Below are 21695 nucleotides of genomic sequence, written 5' to 3'. Positions count from 1 at the left end.
TCAACTCAACCATCCCGAGTTTGTTGGTCTACTGCACGAAACAATACCACCTCAACCCAACCATCCATGGTTTGTTGGCCTGCCTCCTCAACCCAACCACCAATATGTCGACATATACAACAAATAAACAATAATCAGCAAGTACATGCAATCATAAAGATCTACCAATCTAATAGGTCACTACAACATAACAACATCCTATATACTAGGATACATAACCTAGTGGGCTGATATTAGTACCTTCGACCCACGAGTACACTGAGAAGAACTCACCTTAAAGTCCAAAAGATATATGAGCTGATCACTGCTCCAGATACCAGGTTTATAGGTCACCTATGCAACAGACAGGGACCAAGCCTCAATCTACAACTTAAAGTACCCTAAATAACCTAAAGCCAAACTTGGTTAAAGTCATCAGTCAAAAGTTAAAGTCAACATCCAACTCGAGTACGCCTAGTGTACCAGCGTAGATCCCAATATGGCGATTACGGGTGGAAATGAGGCCACGCGCTGCGTAGCTAGAACTACTCCCCGCATAATAAGTTATTGTCCAACTTTTCCCATTAGGTGCTTAATATAGAAAATTAACCATTTAATTAACAAATCTGGTTATTGATAGCTCCATAATGGATAAAGGTTCCAACTTTATCCATTATAATGGTCCAAACAACAAAGCTATAGTCTTTAAGTCTCAAAGGGACCAAAAATGCATATTTCTCAACTTAATCCATTAAGTCTAAGTCTCCAACCAAGGTCTACACTATGTTTGGGGTTCTTTGGACATCCGATGCTCATATGCACCAGGATTGAGCTTTTTAATTGTGTCTATGTGTCTCTTGAAGTCACCTTCCACACGACTCATAATTGCAACCTAAAACAACTTCTTGAACTCCAACCTAGTGTAAGATTTTCTAAAATTTGCATATATGTGTCGGGCACATTGCCTGTGCTCTACATGTAGCAATATATCTTTACCAGATTGCAACAAACCCTATATAAAAACCATCATACATGTAAGTATTTATAAGTAATTTGAAAAGGATTGATATTTTATAAATAAACTTACTTTATGTTGATTTGATATAACTACTAAGCCCCTGCCATCAATAAGTTCTAGATCACCACTGAGTAGCTCAAGCAACCAAGTCCAGTTGGACTTATTTTCCACATCAACAACAACCCAAACAATTGGATAGACCTGGTTGTTAGCATCTCTACCAATGGATGTTGGCAGTTCACCCTTCACCTACCCCTTTAAAAAGTACCCATCAAGCCTAATTAGTCTCCTACACATTCTTTTCCAGCTAACACTCAATGCTTTGAAACAAATGTAAAACATGTGAAAATAATTCTTTCCATGTGGATTGGTTGTTACACCAACTTGACATGTGGATCATGGGTTTAACCTTAACCATTCATCGCCATAATCCTATATCATTGCATAATGCTCAATGTGTTTACCTTCTATTAAATTTTTGGCCATTTCCTTGTCATTTTAACTTGTCCTATACATACCACACACCTATACCTTTGTATGATGTCACCAATCATTTCCTGAAGTTTCATCTTTGGCTTATTTGCAATTTCAGTCACATAATGTCTTCCAATCCATTCATGGAAAACAATGGATCCAAACTTAAACTGCCTATAACAATTATGGCCAACATTCATAGCTTTGATTTGAAAAGATATCTCTTTGTACATCCATGCAACATAAAGTCTGAAAGGGCATTTACTTTCCTCCTTCCTCTTGCCACATCTAGCTACAATTCTTTTACTATCACATTTTTTTCAAATTATATTCTATAACCATGTGACACTGCATAATTGGTGACACAAAACGTTAGTTGGGCAAGGGATTCAAAGACGTCACCAAGATTTGGTACCATCTTGTCCCACTTGATGGTTGGGTCATGAATTCTATAGTTGTTTTTCAATACCTCCTGTTCGTCTTCATCACTCTGCCAATCGGTAACATGGTATACTTGTGCTCTGATTTCATCTGCTATACTAGAATTTCGTAGGTTTTCATCATTTAATAGAACATTTAGGAAGATATCCTTACCTTTATCAAGCGAGGACACAAATTATTCCTCTGGTTCGTGGTCCATGTAAATGTCGTGGAGTCCAAAATCCATTTCACTCAAGCCAGAAAAATGGCTCATGTATGTCAACAAAGGGGTCAGCGTACCCTTCGTCTGATGAAGCTATTACACCCTCCCGCATAAACACAATAAGTTTAGGAAACTATTTCAAGAAATATTGAATGTAAACACAACAAGATCATGACCTGTAAAAACCTTACCTTTTGAAGAACAATTTTACGCTAATCTTCTCCAAGAAAACCATCTTTTGAAAAGCTTTTCTCTGTGTATACAAAATTTCAGTCGACGAAATGAGAAAAGGTGAAGTGATCGGGATATAGAGGGAGGATGAGGATGCGACAGTTTAATGTCCGTAACGGACTTGGAGTTTTCTCTCAAACGACGTTAATGAGCATTCCAGCTAAGCAAGTGGTAACCGGTTGATTAAAATAAATCAGGTAATAGGCAAAAACGACCCATTTAATACAAGTGCGAGGCAAAAAAAGACATAAATTTAAACTTTTGGCAAATCTATCAATTTCGTGAAAGTTGAAAGTTTTAATATCATTAGCCCTTAACACATCTTAACTTATTAAATATATACCCGGTATAAATTAAATGGGCCATAAATAAGCCCAATAAAGAGCCCAGTTATCTGATATAAACCTAGTTAGGGTTTTGTCATCGTCATCAACGTCCGAAAGATCCCGGCTAAACTACAACACCAGCGGCTTTCCCCTCGCCATTCACCCCCTCCCCAATCCTCAATCCAAGGTTTGCTTAGTAGTTACTGTATACTAATCATCCTATTTCTCTTTATATCTTTTTATAGTTTGTTTGATGTACTGAATTTAATCTCAATTTCGTTTCTGTAAGAATGGCGACCATACCACCTATTGCTGAAGACGATAAGGCTCACTGCGAAGTATTGCTTTTCAATCGTTGGACTTACGATGACGTTCAGGTTCATTTCTTAACAGATCTATACTACAATTATCAATGAACAGTCCTACAATCTGGTTTTCTTCGACATTCTTTTAGTTAATTCGTTTAGCCTGATTCCTTCATTTGAAAGTCAATTTAGTACCTTTTGTTTAGTAAACGCTGTTCGTTATTGTTCATATAGTTTGTATGTTAGCTATTAAACCAGATGATTATTGACTTTCGATAGGTTGATTTCCTTGACATTTTCACAATCGACAACACAGTGTCTATCTGTTATCCATCATCCGAATAATTATTCACATTATCAATGTTCTTCATTGGATTCATTTACAGGTCTCTGATCTTTCTGTCGAAGATTACATCACTGCAACTGCTTCCAAGCACCCAATCTACATGCCTCACACTGCAGGTAGATACCAAGCCAGAAGATTCAGAAAGGCTCAATGCCCAATTGTTGAGCGTTTGACAAACTCCCTCATGATGCACGGAAGAAACAATGGTAAAAAGTTGATGGCTGTTCGCATAGTCAAACACGCCATGGAAATCATCCATCTGTTAACCGATGCCAACCCAATTCAAATCATTGTTGATGCTGTGATTAACAGGTAGAAATCAGAATCGCCCTACTTATCTAAGCTCGATGATGTTTTACAAATCTCATCTTTCTTCTTCTTTTTTTTTAGTGGACCAAGAGAAGATGCAACTAGAATTGGTTCAGCTGGTGTTGTTAGGCGTCAAGCTGTTGATATTTCTCCATTAAGACGTGTGAATCAGGCTATTTATCTTCTTACAACTGGTGCACGTGAGAGTGCATTTAGGAATGTTAAGACCATTGCTGAATGTCTTGCTGATGAGCTTATTAATGCTGCAAAGGGATCTTCAAACAGGTAAAGACTTGTATTTCATTGTTTAATTATATGTTTATAGCTACTGTTTATGATGTATTGTTTTTGTTTTTGATGTTTATGTAGTTATGCTATTAAGAAGAAAGATGAGATTGAGAGGGTTGCTAAGGCTAATCGTTAAAGAAGATTTGGTAATGTTAGAGAAATCGATTTTGGTTGTTGGAATGTTTTGGTATTTCATGAAAAACAATTAATTATCAAAACTATTGGTTGTTTTGTTATGGATTTTGAGTTACAGAGAAAGTATCTGCATTTGTTTTGATATTACCTTTTTTTTGCTTTTATTTTTTTGTTATTAATCAAATATCTGTTGAGACTTGAGAGTTTGTCTTTGTTTTGGCACTCTTTTGATGAAATGGATGAGATTTTCGGATCTAACTCGATCTCTTAAATACATGTTGACCAGACTTATTTATTATTTTCTAAATTTAACATGTTTAATGACTAGGTTGAAGCTAAATGACCTACCTAAGTTTTAAAGTTTAACTAAAATAGAAAAAAGTTTGCACCTAGTTACATAGGTTACAAAGTCCAATATTAAAAATAATGTGTTTAAATAACATTAGAAATGATGTTTTCATATATAAAAGCATCCATAACATGAAAGCTATTTGGCTATGTTTTTTCTTGCCACTTCAACAAAATATCTTGCCACATCAATCAAATAAAAAGCTAAAAATATATTTATAATAAGAAACTTTTTTATTAAGCTTTTTCATAATTTAAAAATGCTAACTATTACATACGGTGATATGGGTCCCAACCAAAATGGTTAAACAAACTCTTGGTATTGGTTGAAGACTCTTGGTATTGGTTGAAATCTATGGACTCCACTAAGAAATGAAAAAACTCTCCCTTAGAACTTGTTCATTAACAAGTCATGTTGAAAAACTCCATTTGAAAAAGTTCCTGCTATAAAGAATAAAGATTTTCATGTTGAAGAAGTTTTGAAAAAATTAATATACATATGATTTAGAATGAAACGTAATCAACTTATTGGATTGTTGACTAGTTGGTCTATTGGTGGCCGACAATGGAATCTGGATTGTAAATGTTCAATTGTTCGAAAAAACGAATACTGTGGTAAGGGTAAGGCTGAGGTCGTGAGTGAGGACTAAGGAGTTTAGTTAGGGTTCTACTATATGAATCAACAAAGTGAAAGTGAGAATGCAAGATGAAACCAAGCCAATTGGTTAATTAAATTAAAAAAAAAGAATTAAAAATACTAAATATGTATATTAAATAGATGTAAATTAAAATAACTATTATATTTAAATTATGTTTGGAAATTTCAAATCTAACATTTTTATTTAAACTTATTTAATATATGTTCAATTTAAACAAGCTGAAAATTCCAACCCAAGTGGTTAATTTTGGGTTGGGTTGATTTTTTTTTTTTTTTTTTTTTTTTTTTTTTTTTTTTGCTTTTTGTTAGGTTGGCTCTTAACTAATGACGAATCAAAAGTAATGGTTTTTTTAGGAAGAAAAACCATTTTATGAGAAAAAATGAAATTGTTTTTTAAATTTTCCAAAATTTTATATGAGAAAAAAACTTGTTTATATATAATTTCTACCATTTTATATGTGAAGAGATAGTCAAAATTACTATAATATAGATTCTTGAGTTCTCAATACTCTTTTTTAATCTGTAGTACATATTCAAATTCTTACCATTTTAATGAGTTCACAATAGATATAGTGAGTTTGTAGAAGTCAACTCAAATCTCTACAAACTCGTTTTTTAACATTGGTTTCTGTAGACCGAATTCTTTAAGAGCGATTTCATAGAGAAGTTTTTTTAGATCTTATTTTATGCGGACTGTAAAACAAAATTTGAAATCTAACCCTTTAAATATATGTTAGTCCGTAGAAGGCCTTTTTCGAATTCAATGTTCATTTTCGGAAATCCTGAATACTTTGTTATTTTTTGGCAAAAAATGTTGATTAATGGCTATATTTATTATTTTCTCATAATATAATTTCTTTACTGAACGTTTTATTTGATATTTTTTTAGTTAAATATTTATTATTATTTGATTAGTTTGTATTATTACAATTATCATAATTTAAATAATAAACAATCATAATCATGTTAATTTACTACTATACAAATAAAAACAATCATTAGAAGTATAAATTATGGGAAATTCTATATATATCCCCTCAAATTGATTTGTGTAACTTCTTGTAAGTGTAATAATATTTGTGTACCTCTCATAATTTGACAATTTGTATGAGTAAGAAAGACACAGAGAGTAACATTTTAATTTATTTGTTGACGTAGAGTGAAGATAAGAATGAGGGTCTTATACTAATACCGATGCATATGTAATTGCAAAACTAATATGCCAGTTAAAAAAGCAGTAGAATTGCAGTGGCATGGATAACCCAAGTTATGTATACAACAAATTTATAAATTTATAATAATGTATTATCCTATCCTTATTATTATTATTATTATTATTATAACTATAACGTATGCATCAAATAAAAAAATTTATAAACCCAAATTAATATAAAGAAATATATAGAGGTTACATAATGTCATCTTTGAGCAGGTATATAAAGTATATACTATTGACGCCCATATCCATGGACATATTAGTCATTTACGTGAGATTTGCCGCCATGGAAAGTTAGTACTAATATCCTTGGTCATCATCTTCTTCCATGCCATCTTGCAGCACTTCCTCGTAATCTTTCTCCAGAGCTGCAAGATCTTCACGCGCCTCCGAGAACTCGCCTTCTTCCATCCCTTCACCGACATACCAATGAACGAACGCTCGTTTCGCGAACATAACATCGAATTTCTGATTGATCATACTGAAAACCTCCGACACCGCCGTGTTGTTGCTGATCATACTCACTGCTCGTTTCACCTTCGCCAGATCTCCGTCAGGAACCACCGATGGAGCCTGGTTGTTGATCCCGCACTTGAATCCCGTCGGACACCTGAAAAATGTAGAGGTAAATCAACATTTTTAACATTCCATCGTTCTTCAGATCTAGATAAAATGCAACGCGATTAAACTCACCAATCGACAAATCGAATCGTTTTTTTGGTTTTGATGGCTCCGACGGCCGTGTTAACATCTTTTGGAGCAATGTCTCCACTATACATTAAGCAACAAGCCATGTATTTCCCCCGCCGTGGATCGCACTTCGCCATCATATTCGACGGATCAAAAACGGCGTTAGTGATTTCTGGAACTGAAATCAGCTCGTGGTAGGCTTTCATCGATGAAACCACTGGTGCGTATGATGAAAGCATGAAGTGAATCCGCGGGAACGGGACTAAATTCGTTTGGAATTCGGAAATGTCAACATTCATGGATCCAGGAAACCTCAAGGAAGTTGTTAAAGATGAAATCGTTTGAGATATCAATCGATTCAAGTTCCTGTAAGTTGGCTTTTCCATATCCAACGCTCTCTTACAGATCCCATATATGGCTTCGTTGTCTAGTTGCACGACAATGTCTGTGTGTTCAATCAATGAATGAGTCGATAACACAGCATTGTAAGGCTCCACAACTGAAGTCGAAACCTACAATTTCACAATGAAAATCAGAACACGAAAATTAGGACAAGTTAATTTGTAAATTCGTTACCTTGGGAGATGGATAGATCGTGAACCCAATTTTCTGCGTTTTTCCATATTCGTTAGACAAGCGTTGTAAGAGCAACGACCCCAAACCAGAGCCAGTTCCACCACCCACAGAATTGAAGATCATAAACCCTTGCAAATTACTGCAATTGTCTGCTAAGATTCTCACCCGATCTAAACACTGATCCACAACTTCTTTCCCGACTGTAAATACATTATATGATTATGTTCATATCAATGATCAATCGAGAAGATGAAAAGTGATGTAAAAAGTCAAAAAATTGAAGTCAAATTACCGGTGTAATGTCCTCTGGCGAAGTTATTGGCGGCATCCTCCTTACCGGAGATGAGATTTTTGGGATTGAATAGTTTCTTGTAGCTTCCGGTTCTTACTTCATCAATGACTGTTGGTTCAAGGTCGACAAATACAGCTCTTGGGACATATTTCCCGGAGATCCCTTCCCTGAAGAAGGTGCCAAAGGAATTGCTCTCTTCGCTTGATGAGGTAATATTTCTAGATCCCAGCCTACAATTTTATTAAAGATGATTTTTATACTTTCAAAGCATATAAAGAATTAGTGTTAGATAGTTATGTCTGTTATAAATACGAAAATATAGTATGAATGTATTTTCCAAGTCAGTGATATTATTTTCCGTCGACTCTTCATCAATGACTTGCAACTTCCGTCATCTCCTATCTACTTGTTGACTACCACAACTTCGGAGAATTGATAATACTATCTTTCTACATGCGATGAGCTTCCTACCTACTGTATTATATTTTCTCTTTAGTTTTTCTGGGTCCGATAACAACCTTGTCATCTACTTCCACTGCCATGAAATCACATGCCAATGCCGACCTCAAGATGATGACGATGAGGATTGGACTGTCATTGATTCCCGGATAAAATCATGGTTTTAGGCCAATTGTGATGCTAACTTTCTTCGGATTATATCCGGTGACAATTGTACAACAAAAGATCTATGGAAAAAACTTGATGAATTCTTCATCAACAACAAAATGTCACGAATTCTAAAAGTCCAAGAGAAAGTTCGGAACACGAAGAAAAGTTCCTCTACCATCACTAAATATTGCCATAAGCTAAAGAATCTCGCTGATGTACTCGCCGATTGCGACTCCAAAATTGTTGAAATGGAATTAGTCACACAATTAATCCTACAACAACTTTCTCATTCCTATCACATTCTTTTTAATGTCATTACCAACACAAGTCCGTTTTCGACATTCCTTAAAGCCAAAAACACAAGTCTGTTACCACACTAACGTTTCCTCTTGTTCCGATTCTTTTTTAGGTACTCAAGGCACACCGGGACGATTTCATGCATATTTTGGAGCATTTAACATTTTAGGACACCTATTATGCAGCAGTACAAACTCTTCGTACCAACACCATCGACCCATGCTCTTTGTCCTCGCTCCCTTGTTGTTATCTCACCATGACAACCATCTCCCGCTACTATCAGTTCTCTCCAGAAGCCGCATAACATCATCCGCATTGCTTATGTCACAAGACATTTGTTGGATTAAGTGTCTAAGCTTAAATTGATATATACTTGAATTAAAAGCAAATTCCTTTTGGGTGCCCTCAAACTTAGTAATTGAGTCCTTTTGGTTGCCTTCAAACCTAGTAATTGACAAAATGATTTTTGAAGAGAAAGGTTGATTTATTGATTTATTATAAGATTAATAAATAACAATAAATAATTTATTAATATAATGTGAGAATAATATATTAAGTAAAAATAGTATTATTTAATTAATAATTAATCAGAAGTTAATTTCAATTAATTTTGGGATTAATTAAAAATAAAAGGATTAAAGGTGACAATATTCAAAAGTTGAGCATTGAAGGATTCCAGAACCTTCACACATGAGGGGGACGGTTTTGGAGGTTCCTAGGGCTTCTTGGAAGCCTTAGGGAGCAAGAAAAGTGATAAAGGTTATATAAGAAAACTTGTTTTATCCTTAAACTCCTTACTCACCTATATAAACCCCTCATGGGGTTCATAATTTCGGCACTCCCCTTCTAAGAGCCTTAGAGCCTAAAATCTAAAATTATTTCCCCTCTCCTCTCTCGTCTAAAGTATTCCATTGCTACGGTTTTGGTACAAACCATTATAGGCACAAAATTTATGGTGCTTGCTTTCTGAAGCTTGTTGAAAAAGGAATTGTTGATTATTTACTATAATAATCAAAATGTATGTAAACCTTAAAACCCTTTATGAATTTTGAAAATAGTAGAGCACTCCCAGGATTCTTGATGTTCAATTGTTTGTTGCAAATTAATAGAGAAAACTTAGATCCAATAGGTTGCATGTGAACATAGAGTTAAGTTTTTCCACCACATATTTTTTTGTAAGCTATAAAACCTATCAACATCCCCGACACCAACAACCATACCAAATGATGCACTACTTTGGGCACCCTCATTAGCCTCTTTCATCCATTCCACACCAATATTTTTTCATCTATCAATCTACGTAACATCCTAAAAAACAAGCACCAATTTTTGGAGGGCATGCAACTTAAGTAGGACCTCTAAACTGACCTCACCCTCATTAGCCTCTTTCATCCATTCCACACCAATATTTTTTCGTCTATCAATCTACGTAACATCCTAAAAAACAAGCACCAATTTTTGGAGGGCATGCAACTTAAGTAGGACCTCTAAACTGACCTCACCTGTACATTTCAATCTATGTCAGTTCAACATCCTCTGGAAAACAACTACTACATGGACTTCGAAGCAAGCTCTCAGATGACCTTCAGTCAAGGTAACATGCACACTTTAACTCTATGTAAATCTCAACACATAATGGTTGTTAATGGTTCTGTGTTTCCTGTCAATTATGTCGATCAATCTTTTTTTTTTCTTTTTCCAATAAACATCTAGTACTTTCCAATGTCGTTGTTTCCTATAAAATGGTTAAAAATATTATTTATGCTCGTCGTTTTTGTACTTATAATTGGAATTCTATTGAGTTTGATCCTTTTGGTTTCATGGTGAAGAATCTTATCAAAGGCGCTGAGTTACATGGTTGTGATAGTACTCACTCTGATCTTTATCATCTCCTTCCTTCATCACCATGGTCCGACTCTGGTTCTGCTTTTCTTTCCACATCATATGATATGTGGCATCATCAAACATTTGTCTCTTGTTGTAGTCATAACTCCTCTTTATGTCATGTTTTCCAATTACGAAAACATTGTCAGTTACCATTTAATATAACTTCTAGTAGAACGTCTCGTGCGTTTAAACTAATTAACATTGACCTATAGACTTCTCCGATCACGAGTCTTAGTGGTTTCAATTATTATATTTTATTTTTGGACATTTTCTCTCATTTTTGTGGGTGTTTCCTTTGCGTATGAAATATGATGTTTTCTGTTTTTAAAAACTTACGTGCCTATGTCATTAACCACTTGAAAATTGGCATACAACTTTTTCAGTGTGATAATGGTTGTGAATTTAATAATCAACCCATTTTCGATTTTTTCAATATTAATGGCTTCAAAATTCATTTTTCTTGCCCTTACACGTATTAACAAATTGGAAAAGGCTAAACGAACCATTCACATTATAAAAAACGTTATTCATACTTTTCTAATTTAAAGATTCCTTCCCACCTACGTTTTGGGTGTAAGCCCTTCTTTCCACTTCACACCTTCAACCTTCTCCTTACCACTACTTTAAAGTTTTGAACTCCGTTTGAGATACTTTTTGGTTTCTCTCCCACTTATACTCACTTACGTGTTATGGGTGCTTTTATTACCCTAACACCATCTCCACTGAGCACGCAAGCTTGTTCTTTGCTCTTCAGCTTATGTCTACATTGACCCTTCCCTTAATCACTGTGGATATCAGTGCCTCGACCTCATCACTTAGAAGGTACTCATATCACATGATGTTATCTTTGATAAAACCATTTTCCTTATTATGATTTTCATTCTCCTACTCTTAATGTCTGTGAATCATTCATTCCTAATGATGATGAACCATCTCCATTCTCGAGTATTCCTGATTCTTTTTTTTCCATCATCGGACCTATCTTCCACCCATATCCTTTCTACCGAACCTTAATCTTCTGGAGCATCCTCGACCTTGTCTCCATCTCCCCCTCTTATCCCCCTTCCTACAAACAATCATCATATATGATCATCAGGTCTCGCAATGTAATGACCCATAATTTTGAATGAAGTAATGTAATAAAATAATATTAATATGGATATGAAAATAGGTTTTTATTATGAAAATAAAGAGTTATGTTGTGTAAAATGTATGCTATAAGTAAAGAAACGTGATGCCTAGGATAACAGACACGCCACGTTAAGAAACAAATGTGAAACATGGATACAATGATGTGACGCTTCGATGTAGTAGACATGTTTTGGCAGCGTGTGACACATGCTTATGCAAAGTGATATGTAGATAAACAGACAACATGTGTTAAGTTGTGGCATCTTCTAAAATCGACACCTGGATGCAACGTGTCTAAGGATTTTACACGACGTGTTATCTGTGGTTCATCAATGTGTAAATAGGGGTAAACATGTTATTTGGTGATTATTTTCATGGAAAACTAGATCGAAAGCTCGTGATAACAACCGGTAATATGACAAAGTAAATTGTGGTAAGAAGACACAAGGGTACATAAGCTTAAGGAGTCGAGGTATCCTCTTATTTCATATTTTTGCCTAAGTATGATTAATAAATAAGTATGAATGGTTATGAATCCTAGATTATGTAAACTTATTGATCTGGTAACTGATAGTTACCATGGTCAAGGAGTGATCGGTTAACGATCACTATTGTTGGATTGGATAATTTAGCTTTTGGTGAACTATGGCAAATTTTGAGAAACTTGAAAACTAAAGAAACGGGTTATAGTAGTAGAGGAAAGAGGAGTTTACCAAAAGAAGAAACTGGAACTTAGTGTCCACTAGTGTGACAGGTGAGTCATATGTATTTTAATTGTTAGGAATATATGGTAGGTAATTGACAAGTGGTATACCCGGTTGTCAGTTGGATGATCTCCTGAATTATATTGAGAGATCGGTGACGATTTTGGATCGGAAGACGAAAACCTTAAGGAACAAGGTAGTGGAGCTGGTGAAGGTGCAGTGGCAGCACCGCAAGGGGTCGGGGTGGACTTGGGAGCCGAAGGATGAGATGAGGGAGCTACCCAGGGTTATTTGAGTCAGCGGACTTTGAGGACGGAGTCTGATTCAAGTGGGGGAGAATTGTAATACTCGATTCCAGGTATGAAATTAATTCCAATTCGTTCTTGATTTCTCTTTGGACACGACATGTTGAAGCCTCAACACGACGTGTCGATATAACTTCGGCCCGCGGAGTTTAATGGACCAACACGACGTGTTGGCGGCAGGGAAAGAAACCCTAATTTTTTGGGTGTTGCACTCTATTTAAAGACCTTAAGTCCTCTTGGCTGGCCTCCTTACCAACCTCCATTGTCACTAAAACCCTAATTCGTCCCTTAAGCTTTCTTGGTGGTGTTCTTGAGCCTTGAGTGAATTCTTGTCGTTATGTTGCTCATTTCTGAAGAAAGCTTTGAAGATTGAAGGTGCTTAGCTTGGAAGGATGGTCATAGATCCGAAATCTCTCCACTTGTTGCAGTCTCTTTGAGGTATCAAGTTCATACCTTGACTTGTAGATGTTTATATCTCCTCATTTTGTGTTTTTGGCCCCATCTTAGGTTGGAGTGTGTGAGAATTCGTTTTGGTGTTTGTTATTCTAGATATGAGTTGTATTGGACCCTTTGAGCTTAAAGATGCAAGCTTTATGAGAAGAATTGGTCCCATGCATGCATTAAGTTCATTTTTTAAGCTTAAGAGCTTCATTTAGGCATGCATAAACATAAAGTTGGATCTTCCAGATGAGCTCAGTCAGATTCATAGTACATTCCATGTCTCTCAGCTGCGGAAATGTTTAATGGATGATTCCGCAGTGGTTCCATTGGAGGATATTCAGTTGGATGACCGTCTGAATTATATTGAGAGACCGGTGGCGATTTTGGATCGGAAGACGAAAACCTAGAGGAACAAGGTCGTGGAGTTGGTGAAGGTGTAGTGGCAGCACTGCAAGGGGTCGAAGTGGACTTGGGAGCGGGAGGATGAGATGAGGGAGCACCACCCGGAGTTATTTGAGTCGGCGGACTTCGAGGACAAAGTCTGATTCAAGTGGCGGAGAATTATAATGCCCGATTCCAGGTATGAAATTAATTTCGGTTCGTTCTTAATTTCTCTTTGGACACGGTGTGTTGAAGCCTCAACACGACGTGTCGATATGACTTCGGCCCGCGGATTTTAATGGACCAACACGATGTGTTGTGGTGTCTCAACACGGCGTGTTGGCGGTAGGGAAGGAAACCCTAATTTTTAGGGTGTTGCACCCTATTTAAAAACCTTAAGTCCTCTTGGTTGGCCTCCTTACCAGCCTCCATTGTCACTAAAACCCTAATTCGTCCCTTAAGCTTTCTTGGTGGTGTTCTTGAGCCTTGAGTGGATTCTTGTGGTTATTTTGCTCATTTCTGAAGGAAGCTTTGAAGATTGAAGGTGCTTAGCTTGGAAGGATGGTCATAGATCCGAAATCTCTCCACTTATTGCAGTCTCTTTGAGGTATCAAGTTCATACCTTGACTTGTAGATGTTTAGATCTCCTTATTTTGTGTTTTGTTGTGTTTTTGGCCCTTTTTGGGTTGAAGAGTGTGAGAAGTTGTTTTGGGGTTTGTTATTCTAGGCCTGAGTTGAATTGGATCCCCTTGAGCTTAAAGATGCAAGCTTTATGAGAAGAATTGGTCCCATGCATGCATTAAGTTCATTTTTTAAGCTTAAGAGCTTCATTTAGGCATGCATAAACATAAAGTTGGATCTTCCAGATGAGCTCAGTCAGATTCATAGTACGATCCACGTCTCTCAGCTGCGGAAATGTTTAGTGGATGATTCTGCAGTGGTTCCATTGGAGGATATTCAGGTGGATGACCTCCTTAATTATATTGAGAGACAAGTGACGATTTTGGATCGGAAGACGAAAACCTTGAGGAACAAGGTAGTGGAGCTGGTGAAGGTGTAGTGGCAACACCGCAAGGGGTCAGAATGTACTTGGGAGCCTGAGGATGAGATGAGGGAGTACTACCCAGAGTTATTTGAGTCGACGGACGTCGAGGACCAAGTCTGATTCAAGTGGGGGAGAATTGTAACGCTTGATTCCAGGTATGAAATTAATTCCAATTCGTTCTTAATTTCTCTTTGGACACAACGTGTTGAAGCCTCAACATGGCGTGTCGATATGACTTCAGCCTGCATATTTTAATGGCCCAACATGGCGTGTTGTGGTGTCTCAACACGACGTGTTGGCGGCAGGGAAGGAAACCATAATTTTTAGGATGTTGCACCCTATTTAAAGACCTTAAGTCCTCTTGGCTGTCCTCCTTACCAGCCTCCATTGTCACTAAAACCCTAATTCACCCTTTAAGCTTTCTTGGTGGTGTTCTGGAGCCTTGAGTGGATTCTTGTCGTTATTTTGCTCATTTCTAAAGGAAGCTATGAAGATTGAAGGTGCTTATCTTGGAAGGAAGGTCATAGATCCAAAATCTCTCCACTTGTTGCAATCTCTCCAAAATCTCTCCACTGTTTAGGTGTCGGGTAGAGCTGATATTCGGAGCCAGGACCTACTCAGCTATCGTTCAGATTTGGAGGTGAGTTTCCTTACTGTGTTTAGCGGGTCGAAGGCACCAATGCCGGCCTAAGATTATGCCTTGTTAGTATGCTAGTTGTCTGCGTGACTCTTGCATGTGTTATGTACTTGTATGTTTATCGAGCGGGGCCCGATGACCCTTTTGTATGTTATGTATCTTGTGATTATTTCATGTGTATGTGTTTCCTTGATATGTGTTATATTTCATATGTATACTGGGCGGGGCCCGATTTGTAACCGAGCGGAGCTCGATGCCGGACGGGGTCCGATGCCCGACAGGGCCCATTATGTGCTATTATGTATGGTGTGTGGTAGTTTGGGGAATTCACTAAGCTTTGTGCTTATGTTTTTTAGTTTATGTTTTAGGTACTTCCGGTTCCAAGGGGAAGAGTTCGCTATGACTGCATCGCACACACCATATGGTTTCCGCTTTAGAGATATTACTCTGATTTGACACGATGTTTGATACACTTATTTTCTTTTGAGTTGTATGGAATATGTTTTAGAATACTGTTTTATTAAATCAAAAAATAAAATTTTAGGATCATATTTTTGGGATGTTACAAGTTGGTATTAGAGCCCTGATAGGAAAAGCGATATCTTTGGGCCCCTTGGTGATTTGGTGTTGACTTATAGTGTTGGGCCTATCCAGAACTAAATTGATGTGTTTAATTACAAGTCTTATGATGTCATCACAAATCGGGAATAAGGAAACAAAATTTGAACACTGAGATTGATTCTAATCCATGTCTCATATCTATAAGATATGTTTTAGAACGAATGAATATTTGATCCCTTATCTAAAGAACAAATATCTGATCGGATCAGAGTTCGGCAGTTGCTTTGGAAAACATCATTTGTTGTTTACTTTTGAAATTATACCTGTAATTTAGTTTTAGACTTATTCAAGCGGGACACTATTGGATTAGGTGTCTAATCCAATAACTAAATTAGTATAATCTTGAATTATTAGCAAAATCCTTTTGGGTTGCCCTTAAACCTAGTAATTGACTGGAATGTTTTTTTGGAGAGAGAGAAAGAGACTGATTCGTTAATTTATTATATGATTAATAAATTAATTATAAATAAAAATAAATGATTTATTAATATATTATCAGAATAATGTATTAATAGAAATAATATTGTTTAATTAAGAATTAATTGGCATTAATTGTGGGATTAATTTGATTAATTAAAAGTAGAAGGACTAAAGGTGACAATGTTCAAAAGTTGAATATCGACCAATTCTATAATCTCCAAACAGGGGGAAGGTTTTTAGAAGGGGATTCTAGAGCTTTTCATAGGTTTTAAGGAAACTTAGAATGCCTTAGGGAGGAAGCAATATGGTTAGGGTTATCTAAAAGGAACCTGCCTTATATATAACCCCCTAGCACCTATATAAACCCCTAAGGGTTTAGAACTTCGAAATTATCATTCTAAGAGCCTTGAATTAGAAATTCTTCCTTCTCTTCCTCTCTCCTCTTTAGCTTCCAATTGCGAGGGTTTGGGTGTGAGCCATTAAAGGCACGAGACTTCTGGTGCTTGCTTTCTGAAGACTAATCAAGAAGGAATACTTGTTTATTTGCTATAATAAACAAAAGGTATGTAATTTCTATAAACCCTTTCTTACTTTCTAAAATAACAATGTACTAATAGGGTTCTTGATATCTAATTGTTTATTGTAAATTATAGTGAGAACATAGATCCTTTAGGTTGTATGTGAACTTAGGTTTTAAGTTTTTACGCCAAAATAAGATTTTTATAACCTATAAAACCCATCAGATAAGTCAAAGTATTCCAGCTGGGAGTAAGAAGAGTTACCGAGATCTAAAAGGCATGTAGTGTTGGCCGGGTATGAAGCCCTATGTAGCTAAGTATATTTCAGAATGTTCACCATGCGCTCAAGTAAAATTTGAACGTTAGGCACCTTATGGACAATCAACATCTTCGCATGTGCTGGTTGGAAAATAGGATGAGATCACGATGGATTTCATCATGAGGTTACCAAGAACTAACACAATTCATGATTGCATTTGGATAGTGGTGGATCGATTAACCAAAAATGTATTGTTCTTGGAAATATGATAGATGATGTCATTGGAAAAGCTGGCTAAATTGTACATGGATGAAGTTGTAAGATTACATGGAGTACCATTGACTATTGTGTCTAATCGAGATGTGAGGTTCACATCCAAATTCTAGCAAGCATTACAAGATGAGTTAGGGACAAAAATCCATTTAAGTTATGCATATCATCCTCAGACGGATGATCAAAGTGAACAAACCATTCAAACTGTTAAGGATATATTGCGGGCATGTGTGATAGATTTTACAGGCAAGTAGGATGAGCATCTACCACTTGTGGACTTTGCTTACAATAATAGTTAGCATTCAAGTATTGGAATGCCTTTTTATGAGGCTTTGTATGATAGGAGACGTAGAACCCCATGTGTTGGCATGTGTTGGCTAGAGACCGATGAATAGAAGCTTACATGCCTAGAAATAGTAAAGGTCACGAATGAACAAAGTATATTAATTCAGAATCACATGAAAGAAGCTCAAGATAGACAAAGGAGTTATGCGGACCTGAAGAAAAGACCTTTTGAGTTGAACCTAGGTGAGTTGGTGATGTTAAAAATATCATTATAGAAAGGGGTGATGACATTCAATAACAAAGGCAAATTATTACCAAGGTATATTGGACCATTCCATTAAATGATATAAAAAGTGAGTCTTGCAACATGTTGATTGAAGAACCATAAACAATCATTGAATCAAGGATCAAGAAACTGAGAAATAAATAAATCGAGTTAGTATTGGTCCAATGGAAGCATTCCTTGGGACCAAATCATACTTTTGAATCAAGTAATGTAATGAAATAGTATTAATATGGATATGAAAATAGTTTTTTTTTATTATTTTATTTATTTTTTATTATGAAAATAAAGAGTTAAGTTGTGTAAAATGTATGCTAGAAATAAAGAATTGTGACACGTAGGATAACGAACACGACGCATAAAAGAACGAAACACGACATATGGATACAAAGACGCGACATGTAGACACAATAAACACGTATCACCAACATATGACACTTGGCGATGCGGAGTAATATGTGGCTAAACAGACAACACATGTTGAGTCGTGGAATCTTCTAGAATCGAGACATGCATGCGGCGTGTCTAGGGATTTTACGTAGTGCATCAGATGGGGTTTCATCCATGTATAAATAGGGTAAAACAGGTCATTTAGTGATTTTTTTATGGAAATGAGATCGAAATCGTGTGATAAGAACTGATAAAATGATGGAGTAAACTGTGGTGATGTTAAAAATATCATTATGGAAATGGGTGATGAGATTCAGTAAAAAGGATAAATTAAGCCGAATGTATATTAGACCATTCAAGATATTGCAAAATATCGGATCTCAGGCCTTTACACTAGAGTTGCCTCCGGAACTTAGTGGAATACCAGTCAGGCCGAAGGCCTGGAGAACGGTCCAGACAGGCTGAAGGCCCTGTAGGGGGACCAGACATGCTGAAGGTTCTGAGAGTGGGCCAGACAGACTGAAGGCCCGATGAGGGCGGTCCGATCATATTGTACACTCTATATGCATGTTGTTTGTTATGATATTGTTCTGGTTTGTATGACGTTGGTATTTTGGGGGAACTGACTAAGCCTTGGGCTTACAGTTTTGGATTTTGTTTCAGGTACTTCGGATGATCGCGGGAAGGCGAAGGCTTGATCGTACACCTCCTCACATTTTATGATTTTGATTTCTGGGATACTCTGATATGAAATTATTTTGAAAACAATTTGTAATAAATAATGGTTTTTGGATGCTTGAAAAAGTTTTAAATTTTCATAAATTTTATGAATGTTACATCTGGTAACCGTGGATTGGGTTAAGGAAGGTTTAGACTCTAGTAAATGCTCTGTTAGGAAGATGTACTTTCTAACAAGGCAATTTGTTAAAGAGGGTTTACTTCTTAACAAATGTTTGCTTGATTGATGCCTGAAATTATTATGTGAATCATCATAGTTTTTCTGATATATGTTTGACATGTATTCCAAGTTCATGTTCCAAGAGGTACATGTGAGATGATAGCAACAAGAAGGACATGGACCGGATGTAATTTTGTTTTATCTTGCTCTTGTTGCTTATAATATGCGTTTGATATGTTTATACACATGTGGATCATGTTTTGAAAACTAAATTCATGGTTTTTGTTAAACTTGGATGTTGTAATATGTTATAATGTTTTTATAAAACTACTTGAAATATTATCAAAATTATTGTAAAAAGGAACGGTTGTTACATCTTTAGTCTTACGACCACCTCACCACCACCGATGTCTCCCCAATCCCTCAGTCCACAACTTAGGCAATGTGTGACCCCCATTGTCGTGGTGCTATGGATGCAATGATGGTTGCACTTCAATCTAATCATACATAGGATCTAATTCCTAAACCACCCAAAACCAACATAGCGGATTGTCGCTGACTGTGTCGTCATAAATTCAACAGTTTTGGTCGCCTTGATCGCTACAAAGGACGACTCGTTTCTCAGGGATTCTCCCAACAACCTGATCTGGATTTTAATGACAAGTTCAACCCTATTTAAAACTAGAAACCATAACATCACAATCTCTCGTCACTACCCATTCATCAACCTGATGTTAAAAATACGTTCCTTCATGTCAATTTTACTTAAACTATATACATGTGTCAGTCTCCTGGTTATGTTCACCCTTAATTTACCAATCATGTGCATCTTATGTGAAAGGAATTATACGAACTTAAGAAAGATCCTAGAGCATGGTATCAACGCTTTACTGTCTACCTTTCTTCATTAGGTTTGCTCAACAACAAATCTCATAGTTCTCTTTTCACCTTTCATCGTGGGTATGATGTTATATATCCTCATCTTTACGTCGATGATATCATTTTTGTGGATTCTTATCCGTTGCTTATAACCACCACCACCACCTTTCAGTTATCCTCTAAGTTTCCTATGTCTGATCTTGGGTCCTATTCCTTCTTCTTGGAATTGCTGCTACTCGTAATTCCTCATGTCTCTTTCTCTCTCAGACTGCTTTTACTCATGAGAGTCTTGCACGTCTTCATATGGCTACATGTAATACACGTAGCACTCTGGTTGATATTAAACCTAAGCTCTCTGCTAACGGTGAGCCGATTTTTGATCTGACGTTATATCGTAGCCTCACATGAGCTTTGTAATACTTGGCATTTACTCGTCCCGATAGTATCTATGCTATTCAACATGTCTGTCTTTATATGCATGAACCACAAACTCCGCATTTTCTAGCTCTTAAAAGAAACCTAAGATACCACAAAGATACCTTAACTCATGACATTCATATTTTTCCTTCAACCATTAATCGCTTGGTTTCCTATTCTAATGCTATTTGGGCCGGGTGTTCTTCCACATGCCGGTCTACCTTTGGGTTTTATGTGTAACTTGGCAACAATATTACCCCTAGTCCTAAAAAAACGATAACATGTTGTGTCGAAGCCAAGTATCGAGGGTAGCCAATGTAGTTGTTGAAACTACATGGCTTCACAATCTCCTTTTTGAGTTATATTGTCCGTTATCACGCACCACTATTGTCTTTTATAACAATGTTAGTGTCATGTATCTTGCCTCCAACCCATTTTAATAGCAATGTGCCAAGCATATGGAAATTGACTTGCATTTCGTTAGGGAGCATGTTGCGCTTGGTCATGCGTGTGTTTTACATGTTCCATCCTCAAATCAATATGCATATATTTTTAACAAGGGTCTACCTACACAAATTTTTCTTGATTTCAAAAATAGTTTGAACTTTCGAGAACCTCATGTTTCCAACTATGGATGTGCGTTAGATAGTTATGTTTGTTATATATATGAATGTGTAGTATAGGGACCCTAATGTAACTTGTATAATTTTATATTGATTAATCTATTGCTACCCTAATTAACAGGGTTTCCATATATTCCAACAATTAGAAACTAAAAATTTAGAATAGAATATACTTACGTAGGCATATAACCATTAGACTGAATGCCATGTTCGAGGCAATAAAGCTCCCAACATGAATTCCCGACTTGAATTCCTGCTTGCCCAACATGAATGCTTACGATTTCTCTCATATTTCTTCTTTTTATTATTTTGTTTTTGTCTTTTCCTCTATTTCTTTCGTGTTCTCTCTACGAAACGATATGTTGTATGATATCGTTTCGCAAGAGAGATGGAAAAGAAAGTGAGGATTGTTTATTGTTAATTTGATTTATGTTTTGATAATGAAAGGGAGTTGGTATTTTACAAGTTTAATTGAGGATTTGTGTGGGAAAACGAGTGTTGTGGGTTATATCTTGTTATATTTGGATATAAAAAGAGTATTTCTTGTTACCCCACAAA

The 21695-nt window shown here is 36.3% G+C and overlaps 2 protein-coding genes and 1 long non-coding RNA gene across 3 annotated transcripts; 2 read left to right on the top strand and 1 right to left on the bottom strand.

Moving 5' to 3' along the window:
• The first annotated feature begins 2717 nt into the window (after window positions 1-2717).
• On the top strand, window positions 2718-4198 carry LOC145058410 (small ribosomal subunit protein uS7-like). The gene is made up of 5 exons (XM_079006322.1): window positions 2718-2858; window positions 2961-3048; window positions 3363-3634; window positions 3713-3916; window positions 4001-4198. Exons 2-5 carry the CDS (start codon window positions 2962-2964, stop codon window positions 4053-4055), a joined length of 618 nt encoding a protein of 205 aa, XP_078862448.1. The 5' UTR covers window positions 2718-2858; window position 2961; the 3' UTR covers window positions 4056-4198.
• A 2224-nt stretch (window positions 4199-6422) lies between these two features.
• Window positions 6423-21570, bottom strand: LOC145058407 (tubulin alpha-5 chain-like). The gene is made up of 5 exons (XM_079006320.1): window positions 21315-21570; window positions 7835-8064; window positions 7543-7742; window positions 6970-7478; window positions 6423-6886 (listed from the first exon to the last, which is right to left on the bottom strand). The coding sequence occupies exons 1-5, from the start codon at window positions 21425-21427 to the stop codon at window positions 6577-6579; spliced, it is 1362 nt and encodes a 453-aa protein (XP_078862446.1). The 5' UTR covers window positions 21428-21570; the 3' UTR covers window positions 6423-6576.
• LOC145058411 (uncharacterized) lies at window positions 7955-9129 on the top strand. The gene is made up of 2 exons (XR_013686376.1): window positions 7955-8043; window positions 8853-9129. It is a non-coding gene; the product is annotated as an uncharacterized LOC145058411 (long non-coding RNA).
• Window positions 21571-21695: the final 125 nt, after the last annotated feature.

This window comes from Lactuca serriola, chromosome 6, assembly GCF_051521515.1.
Source record: "Lactuca serriola cultivar US96UC23 chromosome 6, Lser_US96UC23_V15, whole genome shotgun sequence".
Taxonomy (NCBI): domain Eukaryota; kingdom Viridiplantae; phylum Streptophyta; class Magnoliopsida; order Asterales; family Asteraceae; genus Lactuca; species Lactuca serriola.
Note: the sequence above shows the minus strand (reverse complement) of the source record. Positions and strands in the feature narration are given on the sequence as shown.

What these genes read in the sequence shown, in the direction of transcription:
- LOC145058410 (XM_079006322.1), top strand. Translation starts at nt 2,962, where the DNA reads ATGGCGACCATACCACCTATTGCTGAAGACGATAAGGCTCACTGCGAA. An exon ending in GGACTTACGATGACGTTCAG is followed by an intron (nt 3,049 to 3,362) that starts GTTCATTTCTTA and finishes ATTCATTTACAG; the next exon opens with GTCTCTGATCTTTCTGTCGA. An exon ending in GCAAAGGGATCTTCAAACAG is followed by an intron (nt 3,917 to 4,000) that starts GTAAAGACTTGT and finishes ATGTTTATGTAG; the next exon opens with TTATGCTATTAAGAAGAAAG.
- LOC145058407 (XM_079006320.1), bottom strand. Translation starts at nt 21,427, where the DNA reads ATGAGAGAAATCGTAAGCATTCATGTTGGGCAAGCAGGAATTCAAGTC. An exon ending in CGCCAGAGGACATTACACCG is followed by an intron (nt 7,743 to 7,834) that starts GTAATTTGACTT and finishes ATGTATTTACAG; the next exon opens with TCGGGAAAGAAGTTGTGGAT. An exon ending in ACGATTCGATTTGTCGATTG is followed by an intron (nt 6,887 to 6,969) that starts GTGAGTTTAATC and finishes TACATTTTTCAG; the next exon opens with GTGTCCGACGGGATTCAAGT.